This window comes from Wyeomyia smithii, chromosome 2 (assembly GCF_029784165.1).
Source record: "Wyeomyia smithii strain HCP4-BCI-WySm-NY-G18 chromosome 2, ASM2978416v1, whole genome shotgun sequence".
Classification (NCBI taxonomy): domain Eukaryota; kingdom Metazoa; phylum Arthropoda; class Insecta; order Diptera; family Culicidae; genus Wyeomyia; species Wyeomyia smithii.
This window is the reverse complement of record NC_073695.1, coordinates 130775883-130794144: the sequence shown is the minus strand read 5'-3', so window position 1 is coordinate 130794144 and position 18262 is coordinate 130775883. Positions and strand designations below refer to the sequence as shown.

At 40.9% G+C, this 18262-nt stretch overlaps 1 protein-coding gene across 2 annotated transcripts in view; it reads left to right on the top strand.

Moving 5' to 3' along the window:
* Window positions 1–18262, top strand: part of LOC129723338 (unconventional myosin-XV) — a 545387-nt gene that overhangs the window by 402270 nt on the left and 124855 nt on the right. For both annotated transcript variants that reach the window (XM_055677518.1, XM_055677517.1), the window contains 2 exons: window positions 5579–5967; window positions 6074–6302. In XM_055677518.1, coding sequence (XP_055533493.1) covers window positions 5579–5967; window positions 6074–6302 — 618 coding nt within the window. The remainder of the gene's footprint in view (window positions 1–5578; window positions 5968–6073; window positions 6303–18262) is intronic.

The following is an 18262-nucleotide window of genomic DNA, read 5'->3' as shown; positions in this document are numbered from 1 at the left end:
AAAAATCGAAATGTTCCTGTTGTCGTTTTCAAGTTGATGTAAGGTAAACTAGGCCGCATCAACTTGGGTTCCAATCTAAAAAATTCGCTGAAGTTGAAGGCATTTGGTCACTGTATGAAAAATGTTTCGCTTGCTCTTCGTATTCATTATGAAATTCACCATGCTGATGTTCGTCGTACTGTGAATATGGGTCGAACGCTTGAGCATTGTAATGTTCATTATCATTAAATTGTTCTGCTTGAGCTTCGGGTAAGGTTAATTGGGTGAGCTTGCCTTTTGAAAGGCACCTGATTTGGTTGTGGGTGAAATCTCTGCATGTCGTTCGGGCGATTACCATAGTTGACGTTTCGTGTGCGAATACTATAATCAATATCCATTGGTTCCGGCCTAGGCTGAGGTTTCGGGTAAAATGGCCTAGGAGGAGGTTGTATTGCTTGTTGATTCTGGAAGAAAGGTCGGCAGCTTTGCCCGGGGTGCGGTGGCATTCTATGTTGCTCAAAATGTCTTGGTGCTGGAATTGGTGGCGGAGCGGGAGGGTATCTTCTAAGGGGTGTCCTTGGAGGTGTTCTATCAACTTCCAAGTCTCTCGGTTTGGGTATTATGGTCGCATGTTCGTTCTGAAAGGGAGCTGATCTGACATCTAAATTGTAGTACTCTAAACAAAACTGGTACGCCTGATTCAGCGTTTTTGGGTTAAATGTTTTCAATAGCTGACAGAGAGGTTTTTCTAGACCTCTAATAAAAGCGTCCGTCGCTTTGTCACGAAAATAATTAATGTGTGACTCCGCGTGTTGGAAAAATCTTTCGTCTGTTTGTAGCTGTGCTACTATAGATGATAATAATTCGTTAATCCTTGAAAAATACCCACTCAAACTTTCGTTGGAATACTTTCTCACCGAACTTAATTCATAATCAAGAGTTTTTAGATCTCTTTCATCTCTATAATAGAGAAGTAGAGTTCTTTTCATTCCCGCCCAATCATAATAAACATTGTTCGAGTTCAAGATATCGGCGGCTTCGCCTCTAATCTTCCTACTAACCGAACGTTGTATTAACTCGAGTTGAGCATTAGTTGCACCCGCTTCTCGGTACATGCCAAAAATACCTTCCACATCGGTTAACCAAGCCAATAATTCTGTTGGTTTTCCATCAAAAGGTTGGAGGTCACGGATGAAATCCGGAAGCCGTTCAATATCAATGAACTGCTGCATCGTTAATGGAGGGGTTTCTTCCTCTACAGGGTTCGGAGCTGGATTCGGCATTATTCTACCGAAGTAAAAGTCTAATCGACTCTTTTTCTTAATTATGAAATAACTTTTTTCTTCTACTTATATAAATAAAATACGTTTCACTTTGCCAGCTAGTCTGGACTTTTTTAATATTCACTTCAAATTAAAAAGTGAGAATTGAAAAATTACTCACATGAATTTTACCAGCATAGTTCAATACTGGATTTTTTTTGTCCGGGGGTGTTATCCTTCGTTACTAGTGGGGGATGCAGGAGCAGGCACTTTGAGATTATCCCGTTTGCTATCCGCTACTAAGGGCCCTTGTGCCGATTGAGTTATTTTTCTCGGTGTCCCGCTGCTTCGCTTCTCGGTGTGGAGCTGGTTCTTTGGACCAGTAATTATGCAGGTTGATATTGAATTTTTTCACTGCACTTTTTAAGAGTTTTCTGCAGCACCGATTATACAATTCCGCACTCGCGACGAAGGCTTCACGTTGGGCGCCAGTTATCTTTCTTTCTTTCTTAAAAAAAGACGACTTGTTACTCCTATAGACAAATATCGAATGAATGCTTTATTTTTCCTTAAAATTATATTACCCTAAACCTACAGTTCACTTCGTGTTCGCCCGATGTTTATAAACGCCCAGAATGCTATCGCCAGCATGTGGTGCGATGTGACTAGGTCACTGATGCCCGATGATGGTCTACTCGTTGGCAACATGTGTTGCGTCGCATTCAGGTCATCGGTGCTCGGCGGTGGTCTCGTTGCCTTCGCACGATGCGTGGTGTTGGTGCATCCTTTTTCCAGGATGAATCTTCGTTGCTAACATGCGCACTCGAACACCGTTATCAGTCAAATATTAGTAACGAAAATTAGTTAATCAGAGAGCCAGAGTGATTTTCGCATCGGGAAAGCAAAAACTTTCTTTTGATGCTTATGAAAATCACTCAGTAGTATCGAAGGTGTTTTGTTTTGTTTCTCTCTCTCTCTCTCTCTCTCTCTCTCTCTCTCTCTCTAAGCGGCGTGGCCACGCCCTGATTGCTCTACGCTGAACTCGATACAAAACACTGTGTGTAGAAAATTCAGCTTCAGTCTAGTTTGTCACACAATAGCGAGTGGAGTATAGCTGTTAAAGGTACGCGACATTGAGAAACGAGAGCTGCATACGAGTCATCTTCCAGGCACTGCGGAACATGTTACCTTTATTTTGCATACGGCAGCAACAGTTACAGGGCTATATACCTTGTAGTATTATTGAAAAACGTCTCAAGCTTGTCATACAGCACAAAGAGAGTGTGCTCCCAGTTAATACGTCGTTAAGGTTCTCAATAAACACTGCTCCAATAAAAATTGATTGAGGAAAGGATATCTTGTATTTCTATTTTTTTAACGCATTTTAGAAGTGTATTCGAACCATGTACAATAACTAATCTAAAAAGAGGGAACAGTAAAAGAATATTCACGTTATTCACACGATTTTGCCTCTCTCCTAAACCAAAGGTAAAAAAGTGGCCCCAATGGCCGAACGTCATATACCACTAGACTCAGTTCGAAGGAACTGAGCAATTTCTGTACGTATGCATGTATGTGTGTCTGTGTTTGTGTGTGTTTGTGGGTATGTGTGTGGGTGTGTGTTGTGTGTATGTGTGTGTATGTGCAACTTTTTTTTCTCACTCACTTTCTCAGAGATGGCTGGACCGATTTTCATAAAAATAATTGCAAATGAAAGGTCTAGTTGCCCATAGGTTGCTATTAAATTTCATTATAATCTGATTTTTGGTTTAGAGGTTATGTTTCAAACCGATTTTAAGAAAGCTGGTGTAAAATGAACGGGCTGTCTCCAAAACCCCTAATTCATAGATTTCGTAATGATTGAACATATGGTTCAAAAGTTATGTAAAGAAATGTGATCCAGAGACTGTTCAAATTCACTCATTTTTCTCAGAGATGCTTTGATCTATTTTCATTAAATTAGTATCAAATGAGAGGTCCAGCTACACCATAATATACATGAAAAGTCTAGTTGCCCCATAGATCGCTGTTGAATTTCATTGAAATCGGACTATAACTTTGTCCGTTATTAATAAACATGTGAGATCCCGTTATAAAAAGAAACATAGTCTAAAGACTGCTTAAACTCACTCACTTTTCTCAGAGATGGCTGAACCGATTTTCACGAAATCGGTTGCAAATGAAAGGTCTAGTGGTTTCATAGGATGCTATTGAATTGCATTGTCTTCGTAGTTTTAGTTTAGGCACTGTGTGTCAAAATGAGAAAATCCTATATTATCTTCATTATCTCTTCATTTACTTCATTATCTCTTAAACTACGCAACCAATTGTTATAAAACTGGTCTCAAAAGTCAATTAAAGAAATGTGTTCCGGAGGCTGTTAAAACTCACTCATTTTTCGGGACCGATTTACACAAAATAATTATTGTACGGATGTGTAATTGCCCCATAAACACTATTGAATTTTAATGTTATGTATGAAAATGTGAAATCACGGAAACATATTCCAAAGACTGCTTAAACTCACTCATTTTTCTTAGAGATGCTTTGATCTATTTTCACAAAATTAGTGTCAAATGAAAGGTCCAGCTACCCCATAATACACAATTTAATTACACTGTAATCAGACTGTACCTTTGTCCGTTATGTAACAAAATGTGAAAACTTCATTACCAAAGAAACTTATACAGCCAATCTGAACAAAACTGGAATCAAATGAATGGATTGACTTCGAAACCCTTACCAAATAAATTTCATAATGATTGGTCATGTGGTTCAAAAGTTATGAAAAGTAATGTACTCCGAAGACTTTTTAACCTCACTCAAGTAGATCGGTTTTGGCGTTCTTAGAGTCAGATAAAAGGTCTACTTGCACCAAAGATTCCAAATTATTCTATTACAGTCAGACTTTAACTTTAATAATTATGTATCAAATTGTAAAAATAACGGAAGTCTCTTGTCTTAAAGATTACATAACATATTTGAACAAAACAGCTGTCATACGAACGGGTTGTCTCTAACAAAAAATTTATTTCATATTAATTTATTATGTGGTTCAAAAGATTTGGAAAGAAACGTAACCCAAAAACTGTTCAAAACCCATTGCTTAGAACAAAAAATGAGGCCTCAACTTAATTTTCATTTAGGTTGAACATTCTTGGCGTTGCTAGGAATTAAATTATTCAAAATAAGAAATCATTTATTCCATTTTGCTACCTCTTTAGCACACTCACTTGAAAAATATTATGTCAAATTTCATACATTATATTTTTATCATTATGAAATTTATTTACTTGATATGCAACATCGCTATCTTGAAACGCAAAGAGTGGAAATACCTTTATTGGATCGTATTTGCCAATTCTGGGATGTATTCCAAAAGATAAAAGCCGCAGTTTTGGATTTAAAAACAAAATGTGAAGTTTATTCCCGGCCGATACCTAAAAAACCCACAGTGACAATCATAAAAAAAATTCACCTGATACACTCGAAACATATTTCTTTAAATATAATTTGTATGTGTGTGTGGGGGTATCTGTGCATATTTGTATGTGTATAAATGTTTAGTTCAAAATGTTCTGTATAATTGTGCTGTTGGCAACCCAATTTTATTATTTAAAGTAAACTATGAATTAACAAGATGAAATTTGTTTTCGAAAATTTGAAGTTTTTTGGCAAATTTGTTTCAACAAATAATAAAACTCGAATGAGAAAGGCTTGATATCACCGCTAGGTGGATTAATTCAGATTTTTGTTTTGTATTATGCATTACTTTGACATAAATTTGAATTCCTTACCGAAAAAAATCAAACCGTTAAGTGATAGTGATAGTAGAATGTGCTTATCGTTGAAAGAAAGCGGAGGTTTAATCTCTACCTAGCTGGGTTCAGGAACATCAAGTTTTGGGATTTTTTCCCGAGCCAAGTGACTTCTAAAGATAAAAAATATTTAAGCATCTAAACTGTAGCATACAGTCCCTTGTTCACATTATAGCGAATATCATCTGATATCGCGTATCTTGTTATCAGAATCCACTTAGTTTTTACGTGAAACTTGGTGTATGACATTTGACATCAAGATAGGCGATATCGCATGATATATGCTGTAGTTGAACGGGCTATAAACGGTTTGGCATCTTTTTCTTATAGACCCATCTATGCAAAGTATCAATCAAAATAAAAATGGTCGATTAAAATGATTGCCCGTTTTTTGGTAGAATTGCTCAACTACGAAAATTAGTTCGTGTTTTATTCAAACAGTTTTATCTAATGTATTACTTATATATTAGTATGTTTTATTCCATCGCCCGACACTGTATTTACTGTTCGTTATTTCAGACTCAATCAAAAGGATCTACAATATCATCCGGTGTAAGAGCGGCTGCTGCGACACTGAATGTTCCGCTAGAACGTCTTGAAATATCTAACAACAATCCAATTTCCCCTAATCAGAGCTCCCCCGCTGAGAGAGCGAATCGATTATCGCACGTGGAATTTGAAAGTATTCTCGTTGATGGCAATTTACCACAACAGAATGATGTTTCCGTATCACCAACTCTTCAGAACAACTATGGACCCAACGTGCACTACAAAAACCCAGTAAGTCCAACGGAACATAGCCACATTCCTAATAATTACATCATACAACATGAGGAATCATCGCCGACTCAAACGTCACTTACGAAGTACTCACTGCTACAGTTTGCAATGCAGCATTTCAGAAATGAGTAAGTAGTTTTTGAATATTATTTTCTCGCTATTTTTTTACCTAAACTGTAAAAATAAAATTTTAATTTTAATATAATTTTATTTATAAACATTTTACCATTTCAGCGAAGATGAATTCAAAACAGGGAAAAACGACAATCGATCAAATCCACGAAATCCACATGCCGATTTAGTAAAATGGCAAGGACAACCACTTAAGGTACCACTACTCCGACTTCCACCAGATTTGGCTCCATTAGCACTAGAGTGTTTTGAGTGCATTCTTCGATACTGCGGAGATTTAAGTCCCGATCCAGAACTGACAGAAGTAAAATGCGTCTACACCGCCTTGATGGTAAAATACAGAAAGTTTTATTCCTCTAACTATTGGTATATTCATATTGTTTGTAAGATTTGGATCACTGCGACCATTTTTTATGTTTTGCGAATATTACCATAATTCGTAACAGTAATGTAATTTTAAAGCTGATATATGACAATTTGCAAAGCATTTTTCTTTCAAGTAAACTTATCAATACTTTATTAAACCGTACTAAGTACTCATAGGTTTTTTTTAAATATCGAATCGTAAAACTACTTGTAAAGAAAAACCATATTGAAAAGCTTACTTATTGATGTTAGTTTTTCAACATGGCAGCCTTATTGATAATAATCAAAATTACGTCGTAGGGGATTGCAAAGATTTTTGTCGAAAATCGATAATAACTATATGTTTCTAATGTTTCGACACCAGTAAGCATATTTAACTCAAGTGAACAAAAAAGAGAAAAATCATTTAGAAAATTTATTCTGAATTCTTAGAAGCGTTTTACTTCAAGTCAACAACAATTTGACCAGATGGGTACAGCATAAAGTGTTGCTGATCTGAAAATTCACGAGCACTAAAAGTTTTTTTTCAAATTTTGTTATGTTTGTTCATTCATCAAACTTTGTTTGAAATCATTCAAGATAATTTTCAAAATTAGTTTTTATAGTATATTTGTGCCAAGTATCGTTGAATACAATATTTACAAGTTTCACGTACCTGACAAAGCAAAGCTTTGAATGCCCGCAGCATATTTTCATAAGATTAATCTGACTTCGTCAAAACGCAATCATATTTTATGGAACAAGTTGAAAATTCCAAAAATAATATTGAATCAGTAAACCTAATTCAAAGTAAATTATGTAAAACTCGGAGAGCTGAGTAAAGTTTGACAAAAACTCGAAATAAACAAATAAATTTCTTATTGAACGCCTTAGTAGAATAGAATTAAATCCTTTTGATTCTACTGCAAGAAAGTTGAAGGATTGTTTATAAGACACGACCGCAGAGTTAACGTAGAATACGACAGCCTGTCTTATGTCAATGCATTTCTTGGAATAGGTTTGGGAATACACTCAATTGGGGTTCTGCTCCAGATTACGTTTACCTCTATAGCCGGCACCGGTAACGACAATGAACAACAGCAGAAGCTATGTGCAGCTATGCGTTTTCTTTTGCTGCCGTATTCAAAACAAGAATGAAATTGAATTGTTTTGAGGCTGTCTTTTGTATCAAGTTGCACTAAGATATGCTAATTTAGGCAGTTGCTACGATGAAGCTATAGACGAGGGCAAATAGTGCATTCCCCCATCTATAGTATAACAATTCAAATAACGATTTTCTGCATTTTACGATAGCGTAGATAATTTAACAACTGATTGCGCAAATAGTAAGACTCGAGCGAAAAATTATGTGATTTGGGCTCACTAGCTCGAAAATTCTTCAAATAAACTTCAAGGCTTAGCTGAAGTCAAAAAAGGTTAATTGTGTTTGTCAATGCCATTTATTGACAAACGAATAATTTTTTTCAACATGGCAAATTTTTGATTTAGTTTTGAATGATTTACAGTGATAATTAAATTCAACATGAGGTGATTTATTTGCAATTATATATGAAAATTTTAATATAGCAAGCCATGCATGCTAGCCACACACACTATACAGCAAGCCACACACGCTATATAGCAAGCCACGCAAACCAAATAGCAAGCCAAACATGCTATTTAGCAAGCCACGCACGCTGTATAGCAAGCCACGAACGCTATATTGAAAGCCTCGCACGCTTGCCGCACGCTATATAGCAAGCCACACACGCTATATAGCAAACCACACACGCTAGTCACACATGACAGGCACGAATGCACACAATAAGTGTAAAGTCTCTTTAATAAAATAAATAAATAAATAATAATACGCTAGCCACACACTTTATATAGCTAGCGACACACGCTATAGCTATTCACACACGTTATGTGCACACACCCTATACATACATACGATGGATGATGGTGGCTTCTCAAACCTGGCTTTTGTGGCTGTTTAAATTTTTTAAAAGTAACAATATACAACTATATACAACTTATTCTACTATATACACTTAAACTACTATATACAGCCCACTTATTAAGGCGTGTTAGGAATTTTGGCATTTTTGTATAAATTTAATTTCTGTGTCTTGTATTATAGTGTTTACTTTCTTAACTGCCGCCTCCTGGTGGAGGTCCGTGATTATAGTATCAAACGGACAATCGAAAATCATCCGCAAGATTCTGTTTTGTGCCACCTGGATTTTGATCCTGTGAGTTTGTGCACATGATTCCCACACCGGAGCCGCGTAAAAGACTGCGGGGGCTATTATTTGTTTGTAGACTGCCAGTTTGATGGCCGTCTTGATGGCCAAGTTCGGGATTCCGTCTGGTCCCGGTGCCTTGCCTACCTTCAGGGAGTTTGCGATCTCGATCAATTCATCTTCTGTCACCCTTACCGCATCGTCTGCCGTCACTCACGGTTGGTGGTGACTCGTCAGCCGGAGGCCAGGGACTTGGTTCGTGGCTTGGGAAGAGGCCCTGAATGATCTTTTCTAGCATCGCTGGTGATTGTTCAGCCGGGGCTAGCGCACCTCTAGTCTTGGTCATAACGATCCTGTAGGCGTCACCCCACGGGTTCGAATTGGCACTGGCACAGAGTCGTTCGAAACAGGCTCGTTTACTGGCTCTGATTGCGCTCTTAAGCGTTGCCTTAGCGGATCTGAATGCGGCACCGCGTTCCGCTCTTTGCTCGTCGGAACGCGCGCGTTGCATCCTCCGTCTTGCACGGAGGCATGCACTGCGTAGGCCTGCTATCGTTTCGCTCCACCAGTATGTCGGTGGTCTACCTTCCCTAGGCGGACGAGACCTAGGCATCGTGGCGTCGCACGCCCATGACAGTATCGAATTTAGATGGTCCACGCCCGGGAGTGGTTCACACCCTTCGTGCTTCCATCCAATTGCCTGCCCAAAAACATCTGCATCGAAATGCAATGTTTTCCAGCCGTAGAAGGATGAAATATTGGCCCTACTCGCTGCTTGCTTCCGCACGCCTACCTCATAGCGGACCGATTGGTGGTCGCTATTCGTGTAGCTGTCGTCTACCCTCCAGTTTGTGATCAGTCTCGGGCTGCAGAACGTCACATCGATAATCGATTCCGCACCATTCTCACTGTAGGTGCATTTCGTACCAACGTTAGCCAAGCCTAAGTTGAGCTTTGCCAAAGCTTCCAACAAGACCTGGCCCCTCTGGTTTGTACAGCGACTTCCCTACTCGACAGCCCAAGCGTTGAAGTCACCTGCAACCACCAAAGGCCATAGGCCCGTCAGTTCCACGGTTGCTTGATCGACCATCTGTGCGAACGTTTCGGTAGACCAACTTGGCGGAGCATAGCAACTGCAGTAGTATACTCCATCCACCGGGTTGTTCAGGGCGGTCATGCAGAAATGCCTTGACGACTGCCTCTTCCCGGACGTGTGGAAGCGCCAGAGGCTGGTGCTGTTGCCGAAGGTTGGAAAACCACCAGGTGACCCATCGGCATACAGACCAATCTGCCTGCTGGACACGGCGGGCAAGGTGCTTGAGAGGGTAATCCTCAATAGACTGGTGAAATATACAGCAAGTGAGAACGGTCTATCAAGCAACCAGTTCGGTTTTCGAAAAGGTAGGTCCACGATGGATGCAATTCTCTCCGTCACCAGAACGACTGAGGTTGCAATCCAATGCAAAAGGAGGGGCATTCGTTACTGCGCGATCGTCATGCTCGGCGTGAAGAACGCGTTTAACAGTGCCAGCTGGGACTCCACAACCTTAGCGCTACAGAGTCTCAGAGTGCCGACGCCGCTATACAAGATTCTGGGTAACTACTTTCAGAATCGAGTGCTAGTGTATAACACAAACGAGGGTCAGAAAAGCGTCCCAGTTACCGCAGGTGTACCGCAAGGTTCCATCCTGAGTCCGGTACTGTGGAATGCCATGTATGACGCCGTGTTAAAACTAACACTCCCTCCAGGGGTGGTGATCGTGGGCTTCGCCGACGACATAACTCTTGAGGTCTATGGCGAGTCAATCAGAGAGGTAGAGTTAAAGGCCGCGCTATCCATACGCGTAGTGGAAGACTGGATGCACTCCAGGAAACTGGAGCTAGCGCACCATAAGACTGAAGTTATTGTTGTAAATAACAGAAAGTCGGAGCAGGAGGCATCGGTCAGTTCTGGTGCATGCACTATCGTCTCAAAACACTCCCTGAAGATTATAGGGGTTATGATCGACGACAAGCTCACGTTCGGGAGCCATGTCGATTATACCTGCAAGAAAGCTTCCATGGCTGTGGCGGCGCTAACCCGCATGATGGCAAACAGCTCGGCGGTCCGTAGCAGCAGGCGCAAAGTCCTTGCTAGCGTGACTACGTCCATACTCAGGTATGGAGGACCAGTGTGGTCCAAGTACCTAGTGCCATCGCGGCAAACTCGGGAGTACGTACAGGCTAATGTGCCTAAGGGTCACGTGCGCATACCGAACAGTGTCGTACGAGGCGGTTTGCGTCTTGGCTGGCATGATGCCCATCAGCATCATCGTCAAAGAGGATGTAGAGTGCTTCAACCAACGCGACACAAGGGGTATACGCAACACCATACGGTCATCTTCAATGGCCAGGTGGCAGCGGGAGTGGTCCAACACTACGAAGGTAGATGGACACACCGACTCATTCCAGAGTTAGCATGCTGGATTAATAGGCGCCATGGGGAAGTAACCTTCCATCTGACACTGATCCTGTCAGGCCATGGCTGCTTTAGGCAGTAACAGCATAGGTTCGGGTACGCCGAGTCCCCTATGTGCCCCGTAAGTACGGGTGCGGAAGAAAACGCAGAGCATGTGTTCTTCACATGTCCGCGTTTCGAGCGGATAAGGTACGAAATGCTGGCAATAAGTGGGACGGACACCACGCCAGAGAACATCGTGCGTAGGATGTGCAAGAATAGGGAATTCTGGGATACGGTCATCAGTTAGTTAACGGTTAACTAACTGGCCTGTATAGGCTGCTCTGCTACCCATAGAGGTAAGTGCAAAAAGCACGACTGGCCCTCTCCCTGAAGTAATGCCTAACGGCGGTCCCGGGGAGACCAAGGGCTTTAGCTGTTCAGCTTAAGGTTGCTCAGCATAAGTAAAAGCAACCTGCCAATTTGTTTGTTCTTGAGAGGCGGGATCTGCGACAAATAAGCGGGTATAGTGACCAAACCAAAGCGGAATATTTAATCAGTATCCTATCCATTTGTGATCGGAAAAGAAGCTTCTCGTCAAATAGCAGTCCAAGATAGGTTACTTGGGAAGACCACCCAACCCCTGTACCGTTCATGACCACAACGCATGATGGAGGGGGCTTCAGTTTGGGGGATAGTCGATGAAGGAACATTATTGTTTGGTTTTTGGGAGCGTTGATCTTGATTTTCCAGGTGTTAGCATATTCGACAAAGGCGTCTAGGCATCGCTGAAGTTTGCTGGTAATCTCACGAGGCATTCTTCCCTTGACGGCAATTGCAGTGTCATCTGCGAACAGAAAGAGCACGCAGCCATCTCCTAGGGAAGGAATGTCGAAGGTGTAAATGTTGTACAGCAAAGGGCCCAGCAGACTGCCCTGCGGGACCCCTGCTGGAATGGAAAAAGTGTTTGATAAACAACCATTCAGCGATACCCTGAACGACCTCTGCCGAAGATAGCTACGAATGATTTTCGTCAAATATGGTGGAAAGTTGAAGGAACAGAGCTTGTATACCAGTCCGTCATGCCAGACATCAAACGCCTTTTCGACGTCCAACAATGCCATGGCTGTGGAGAAAGATATTGTTTTCCTCAGCCACTTCCATCATGCGGTTGAGGATCAGTTTTTCAAACAGTTTGCCCAGCGATGAGAGTAGGCTGATCGGACGGCAGCTTGATGCTAACGTCGGATCTTTCCCGGGTTTGCGGATCTGTATGATCTTGGCTATCTACCAAATGCTTGGATAGTAGTGCAATTCCAAGCATCTGTTGAAGATAGAGCTCAACAACAGGTGAACCCTATTGCTGAGCTTTTTTAAGACCATATTGAAGACCCCATTAAACCCAGGAGCCTTCATGTTCTTAGTACTCATCAGCGCTGAACAAACCTGTTCTGCTGTGGTTTTATGTTCTTGGGGAACTGCGCAAGGGGAGTTATCAAGGTTCCGGACGCACTGCTCAACCTGGTCTTCCTTTGGACTAGCCATGGTCGAGCCAAGCAAATGCGTTGAGGCAATGTGATCACCTACCGCATTCGCTCTCTTGACCGGCCCAAATAGAAGCCTCTCTCCGACCCCGAGAGGAGGAACCGGTTTGGGGCCCCCCTGGAGTTGGTGCGATCGAGACGGATGATGTTGTGATCCGGCAGCCAAAAAAAAACGGATTTCAGGTGGGTCTCTGTGAGTAGACCCACGTCGATGTTGTACTTGCGGAGTCATCAAGCTCGATGTTTTTTGCTCTAACAGAGCAAGCGTTCCAAGTGACGGTGGAGATGGGCTTAGGATCAATACTGAATAATAAATTCACCGAGCACATGGATTTGCTCGGGCTTATTGCGACACGCACGAAAGGCATTGATCATGCTGCTAAAAATTTCCAGCCGCTCATCCGCAGAGTACTTCTCGGACTCAGCGCTCAGTGATGTTGTTGTAGGCGGATGCCAGTAGCCAGGGGGGGGGGAGGCGACCGTTGACCGGCTATCCCGCCGGATGATGGGAGTGGAAGGTCAAGTTGCACACGCGTACTTGGTTGCCCTTCTCGCTGGGAGGGACGCAGAGGAGGGAAATCTTCTGCCCTGAAGACTGGTGGTTTGTTTTTCTTCCTGCCCAACTGGTTGTTTGACGACGCCTGTTTGCGGATATGTTTGAAGCTTTCCCTTTTCGGGCACTGTCGATCAGTGCTCTGGTGATCGCCACAACAGTTAGCACACCTAAACTTTATTGCACCGGCACCGTCCACAGGGCAATCCGACGTAGAGTTATCTTTGGCGCAAATGTTGCAACGCGGTTTGATGTTGCAGTTACGGGTACCGTGACTGAAGTTAAGGCACCTCTGACACTGCGTAACGTCTCGACGGCCACCACTATAGGGCTTCCAACGGATGATGATGGAGAATTAAGAGCGGATGGCTCGCAATGCGCTCAGTGTTACTGTCCCTTTCGGGAAATGAATCCGAAAGAGGCAGTCCGGGTATTTCCTTTCGTTTTCATTCCTGCGTTTGATCCGATAGACAGCAATTAGGGCCAATTTGTACCGATCATTGATTTCGGCTCCGTTCAGCTTGGGGTCGGAACCTGGCAAGCCTCTGATGGCAACCTTGAATTTTTTTTCCTCAGGAATGTCGTGGGTGAAGAACTCAGTTTTAGAATTTTTCATAATCTTCGTAGCCTTCTCAAAATCCACCTTCGTGTGGAGCATAACCTTCGTACCAATGCCGCACAGCTCATATTCAGCTGCGACGCCCAGCGATGCAAAGTCGCTAATAAGCTTTTTGAGTGGGACATTCTTCACAACCAGCGGGGGAAGCTTTTTTTTTCACCGCATTGGGGCTGGCAGCATCCGAAACACCAGTTGGCCGGCCGAAATCTCCAACGTCGCAAACGTTTGTCATCGTGTCGCAGTCAGCCACACTTTTAGAAGTGCAACTGCTTCCACCTTGTTTTTTTTCTTTTTACTGCCTCCTTCAGCAGCGGGATTTTGCTTCGTAGGGCTCGAGCCTGCTTTCCATTTCTTCTTCGTCATCACAGAGCGATGCAAGCGACAAACTGTCGCACAAAACTAAATACCATTTTTAACTAACCGAGCGTTCCAGAAATTGAACCGTACTACTCAACAGTCTGAGAGCGAATGATAATGATAATACTGATTTGCTCGAGGAGAAACAGTCTCTTATATAGCCCAAAGAGTGCATTCCCGGCTAACTAGGTACTTCATTCTGTTGTTCTTTTCAGGGGAAGGCAGCAAGCGACCAATCAAAAGTCGACATTTGTGTTTCAACAATGTTCAACAATTTTCAATAGTACAATAGTTCGAACAATCAGATTGCATATTTCTGCATTTGGACGGGTGCTTAAATGATTTTCCAATCGATTACTGCAAAAATGACAGAAATCGATTGGAAACTGACTAAGTTTGAAACGTTTGAAATTGGACAATTTTCGTGACGCTCTCGATGTTTTCGGTTTTGAAATTGGATCCCTGTATTGAAATTGGGTCCCTGTAATCGTTGCCGTAAAAAAGTAAAAAATGTCTATGAAATATTTAACATGAAACAGTGATAGGCACGAAATTTTTTTCGTTAGTCTTTTTTTTTTCCTTAGGAGTGCTCAGAAAATTTTGAGAAATCAAATTACACTGGTTGACAAAAGCGAAAAAATATCCCTAAATCTCAAAATATTTGCGTTGAAATGATTATAGACCATCTCACCGAATCTCTTTATCCTCACTTTTCTGAGAGTTAGAGGTAACTTTATTTATGTTTTTGGGCTTTGTGCTTTTTGCTGGTGGAGCGTTCGTATGCGTAGTGGAAATGCTGCTCAACTTATAATTGTTCTTAGTGTACTGTAACATCACGCACAACATTTAAAGGGCTTTTTGGTCACAATTGAAACGATCTACTACTTCGGAAGATTGAACTGCATTGCCTAAATGTAAACAAAGTTATCAGTATCTGTCAATCTCAAATGCGTGACGTCACCGTGCGATGGTCCATAACTTTTTCACTATTCCTGTGAATTAGGGTGTACCTAGTAAATGCGAAAAGACCGCCGAATAATTGCTAGCCGAGCTCGTTGCTTCTACTTTAACTCATTAAGATCTCTGCAAGGATTTTTTTGAATAAGTGTTAGGTATTTAAATTAGTTAGGGATAAGTCAGTTTGTACAGCTTAGCCTGAAGACGTGGTAAATAAATAAATAAATAAATATCTAGGGATCCCAAATTTATGGGAATGGTTATAAATCTATATTTTTTTATTTTTTCCAGTTAGAGCTCTAGGACAAAATCTGTATTTACCAGTGTTATCTATCTGAACAACCTAAGTTTATGAAAATCTGTGATGACGGTTTTTAAAAATCACTTTTGGTTTTTAGAATCAATTTTTTGGTGCAAGGTCGTAAGTTCAATATTCTCAATATTAAAAAAAATCACACAATTTCCTGATAGTCATCCGTTAACCAATTTTCTCTGAATGTTGTTATGTGACGCATGAACGCTCGGAAGCAAAAAATGTGAATAATACTAGACATGAAAAGGTTATTGTCAGAATTTTCTTTCTAAGCTAAACTGTTCATCTAGAAAAAAAACAACCTAAATAAACCCACCTAGCGGTCAGACTCAGCCTTTCTCATTCAAACTTATTATTTGTAAAAATAGATTTACACGAATGCTTAAATCCAATACAGGTATATTACTCTTTGGGTTCTAAAATATTGATGTTGTAATTGAAGTATAAAATATGAAATTTGACGTAATGTTAGTGCTTAAGAAATAGCGAAATAAAAGAAATGACTCTTAATTTCGAACAATTTAATCACGAGCGATACCGGGAACGTTTAAACAGTACGATACCGTTTGCCGGGGTGAGATTAAGCCACGGGGGTGAGATTGAGCCAAAACGGGAAATGTTTGTATGTTAAATTACTTGAGATTTCTAAAACCTAATGCCTCAAACTCAATACTGTATGAAACATGACATATTTATTCACAACTTGAAATAGAATATAGATAATATTAGTGAACTGCTTTACTTAAATAATGCTCCAAAGTCCAGGCTAAAAAACACGCGCAAATAACGTTACCAAAAAATGTCCCATGCAAACCAACCCGATCAAGAAATTACATCAAGTTACTGCTCAGGTGGTACGTTAGGATACACTACTTATACTTAAGCTTCTTTTGACTTTATATTACCTCGCGTAGTCCGTTTCCTTTTCTAGAAACCAAAAAAAAACCGCTGTCACCACCGTGTAGAGCTGAAATTCTACCAGGACTTGTGATCATTAAGAAATTAAACATACGAAGTCCTGTACGTGCACTGTACGTACACGGAAACACTCCATAAGAAGTAGGTGATGATGGATATGATGGAAGTGATGGGAGTGATAAATTCTATTGAGTTACAATTTTGCTTAAATATTAACCTACGGGTAACTCAGAGCGAAATACTCTCAGACTACCGTTTATCTAGCTATCTTATTTAGGCCCATAGTATTTCTTGGCCTGTCTCTATTTCGAACTTATTTTTAGTACATACATTCGACTATTTGCTGAGAACATTAGGGCGCGTGCGAGAGCGTACGATATTTGTCCGCGCGCTACTGTGAGTATCCGAGAGCGCGCTAGCTCTCGGTACCGCGCGCAACTGTGAGCGCCTAAGGGTAACCATGAGTGACGCTGTGCCTCCGGCTTCTGTTTTGCTTATAGTTAAATTGAAAAGGTATACATGGTGTGGCATGATCGTTAGGATATTTACATTTCGTAAGCCACCGGTCGTTCGACGGCTTATAACTAGAACGCTTGGTTATTATTTTAAACAGAGTAGGCAGTGTGACTTTGCCCTCGTATCAAGTAAGTTTTAAAACTTGCTTGCACATTTATTTACGGTTTGCACGTAAACCCTACTAACAGTGCATTACACTTGAGTTGGATTTGAGTTTTAATCCTGCATAACAACAATTGCATAAAAATCGAAATGCGATGAAATTCGCGCCGCGTCTGCTGCAACAGTTTGTTGCATTGTCCTTTGAAAGCATAAATTCGACCTAAAAACAAAACTCATTGCGTTACATCATCGCCTGCATCGCTGGATACATCGTGCACTGCATGCATTGCACGCATTTAAACTCAATCGATCAGAGTGTGAGGTGCAAAAAAACTCAAACTATCGAGAGGAAGCAGATACAAGTTGGATTCAAATCTTGAAAAATTTTACTCAGTTCAACTTTGCACGAGTTCATGCCATCACTGATTTTAAACGATTCATAACAAGGATGTTTTGTTCTGATCGGTTGGGTTTATAATACAAAAATGCCTGTGAGATTGTGCCAAGCTATAATGAACGGTACTGTGTGCGGAATTCACATTCACGACAAAACTATATCAGTATACACCAAAACACTTGCATTGTTTACATAGGGTATGTTGTCTAGCTATGGTATTATTTGAAATAATGACTAAATGCTTGAGAACAATAAGTTAACAACTGTTAGATGGAAATTTAAAATGACTGAAATTACTCATGGAATGTAACAAAATTTTGTACACCTATTCTATATAAACTGATGACTTTTAAAGCAAGGAAGGAGGGTTGTGGTTACGTTTCCAGCAGTTTTGAGATCTTCAATGGAATATACAGTGGTCAATGGCATATAATAATTGAAACGAAAAGTCATCTCAGGCTTTATGTCCTAACGTTTTCCCTTTCTAAGCTACCTGGAGACGACACTATGTGTTTAAAGACTGTCCATGAGCCAAGTTCTCATAACTGGTTACTCAAGATATTGATTTGATCCAGTCATACATTTTTCTATAATGTACAGCCTGTACCTTTCCTACAGCCCCTTAATAGTCCATGTTGTTTATGGTCGTCCCTATACTTACTGTTTTATCATGTTATTCATGTGAATTATTCGTAGATACACTACAGTTCATGAAACAGGTATTAAATTCAAGTTTTTGTTTTTGGCACAATCTCACCCCATAGAAGGGGTGAGATTAGGCCAAAGTTCATTTAATTTAAGCAAAATTATAGTTTATTGTAACTTGACCATTTTTGCGGCAGTCGTTAACTTAACATTCAAGTAAGCATTGACGTGATTTAGATCAAGCTCATTGCCTAACTGTGTGCATTACAAGCTAAGGAACAAAAACGTGTCCTTTTTTGGCAAAATCTCAACCCGGCAGACGGTACCGCATTTAAACCATGT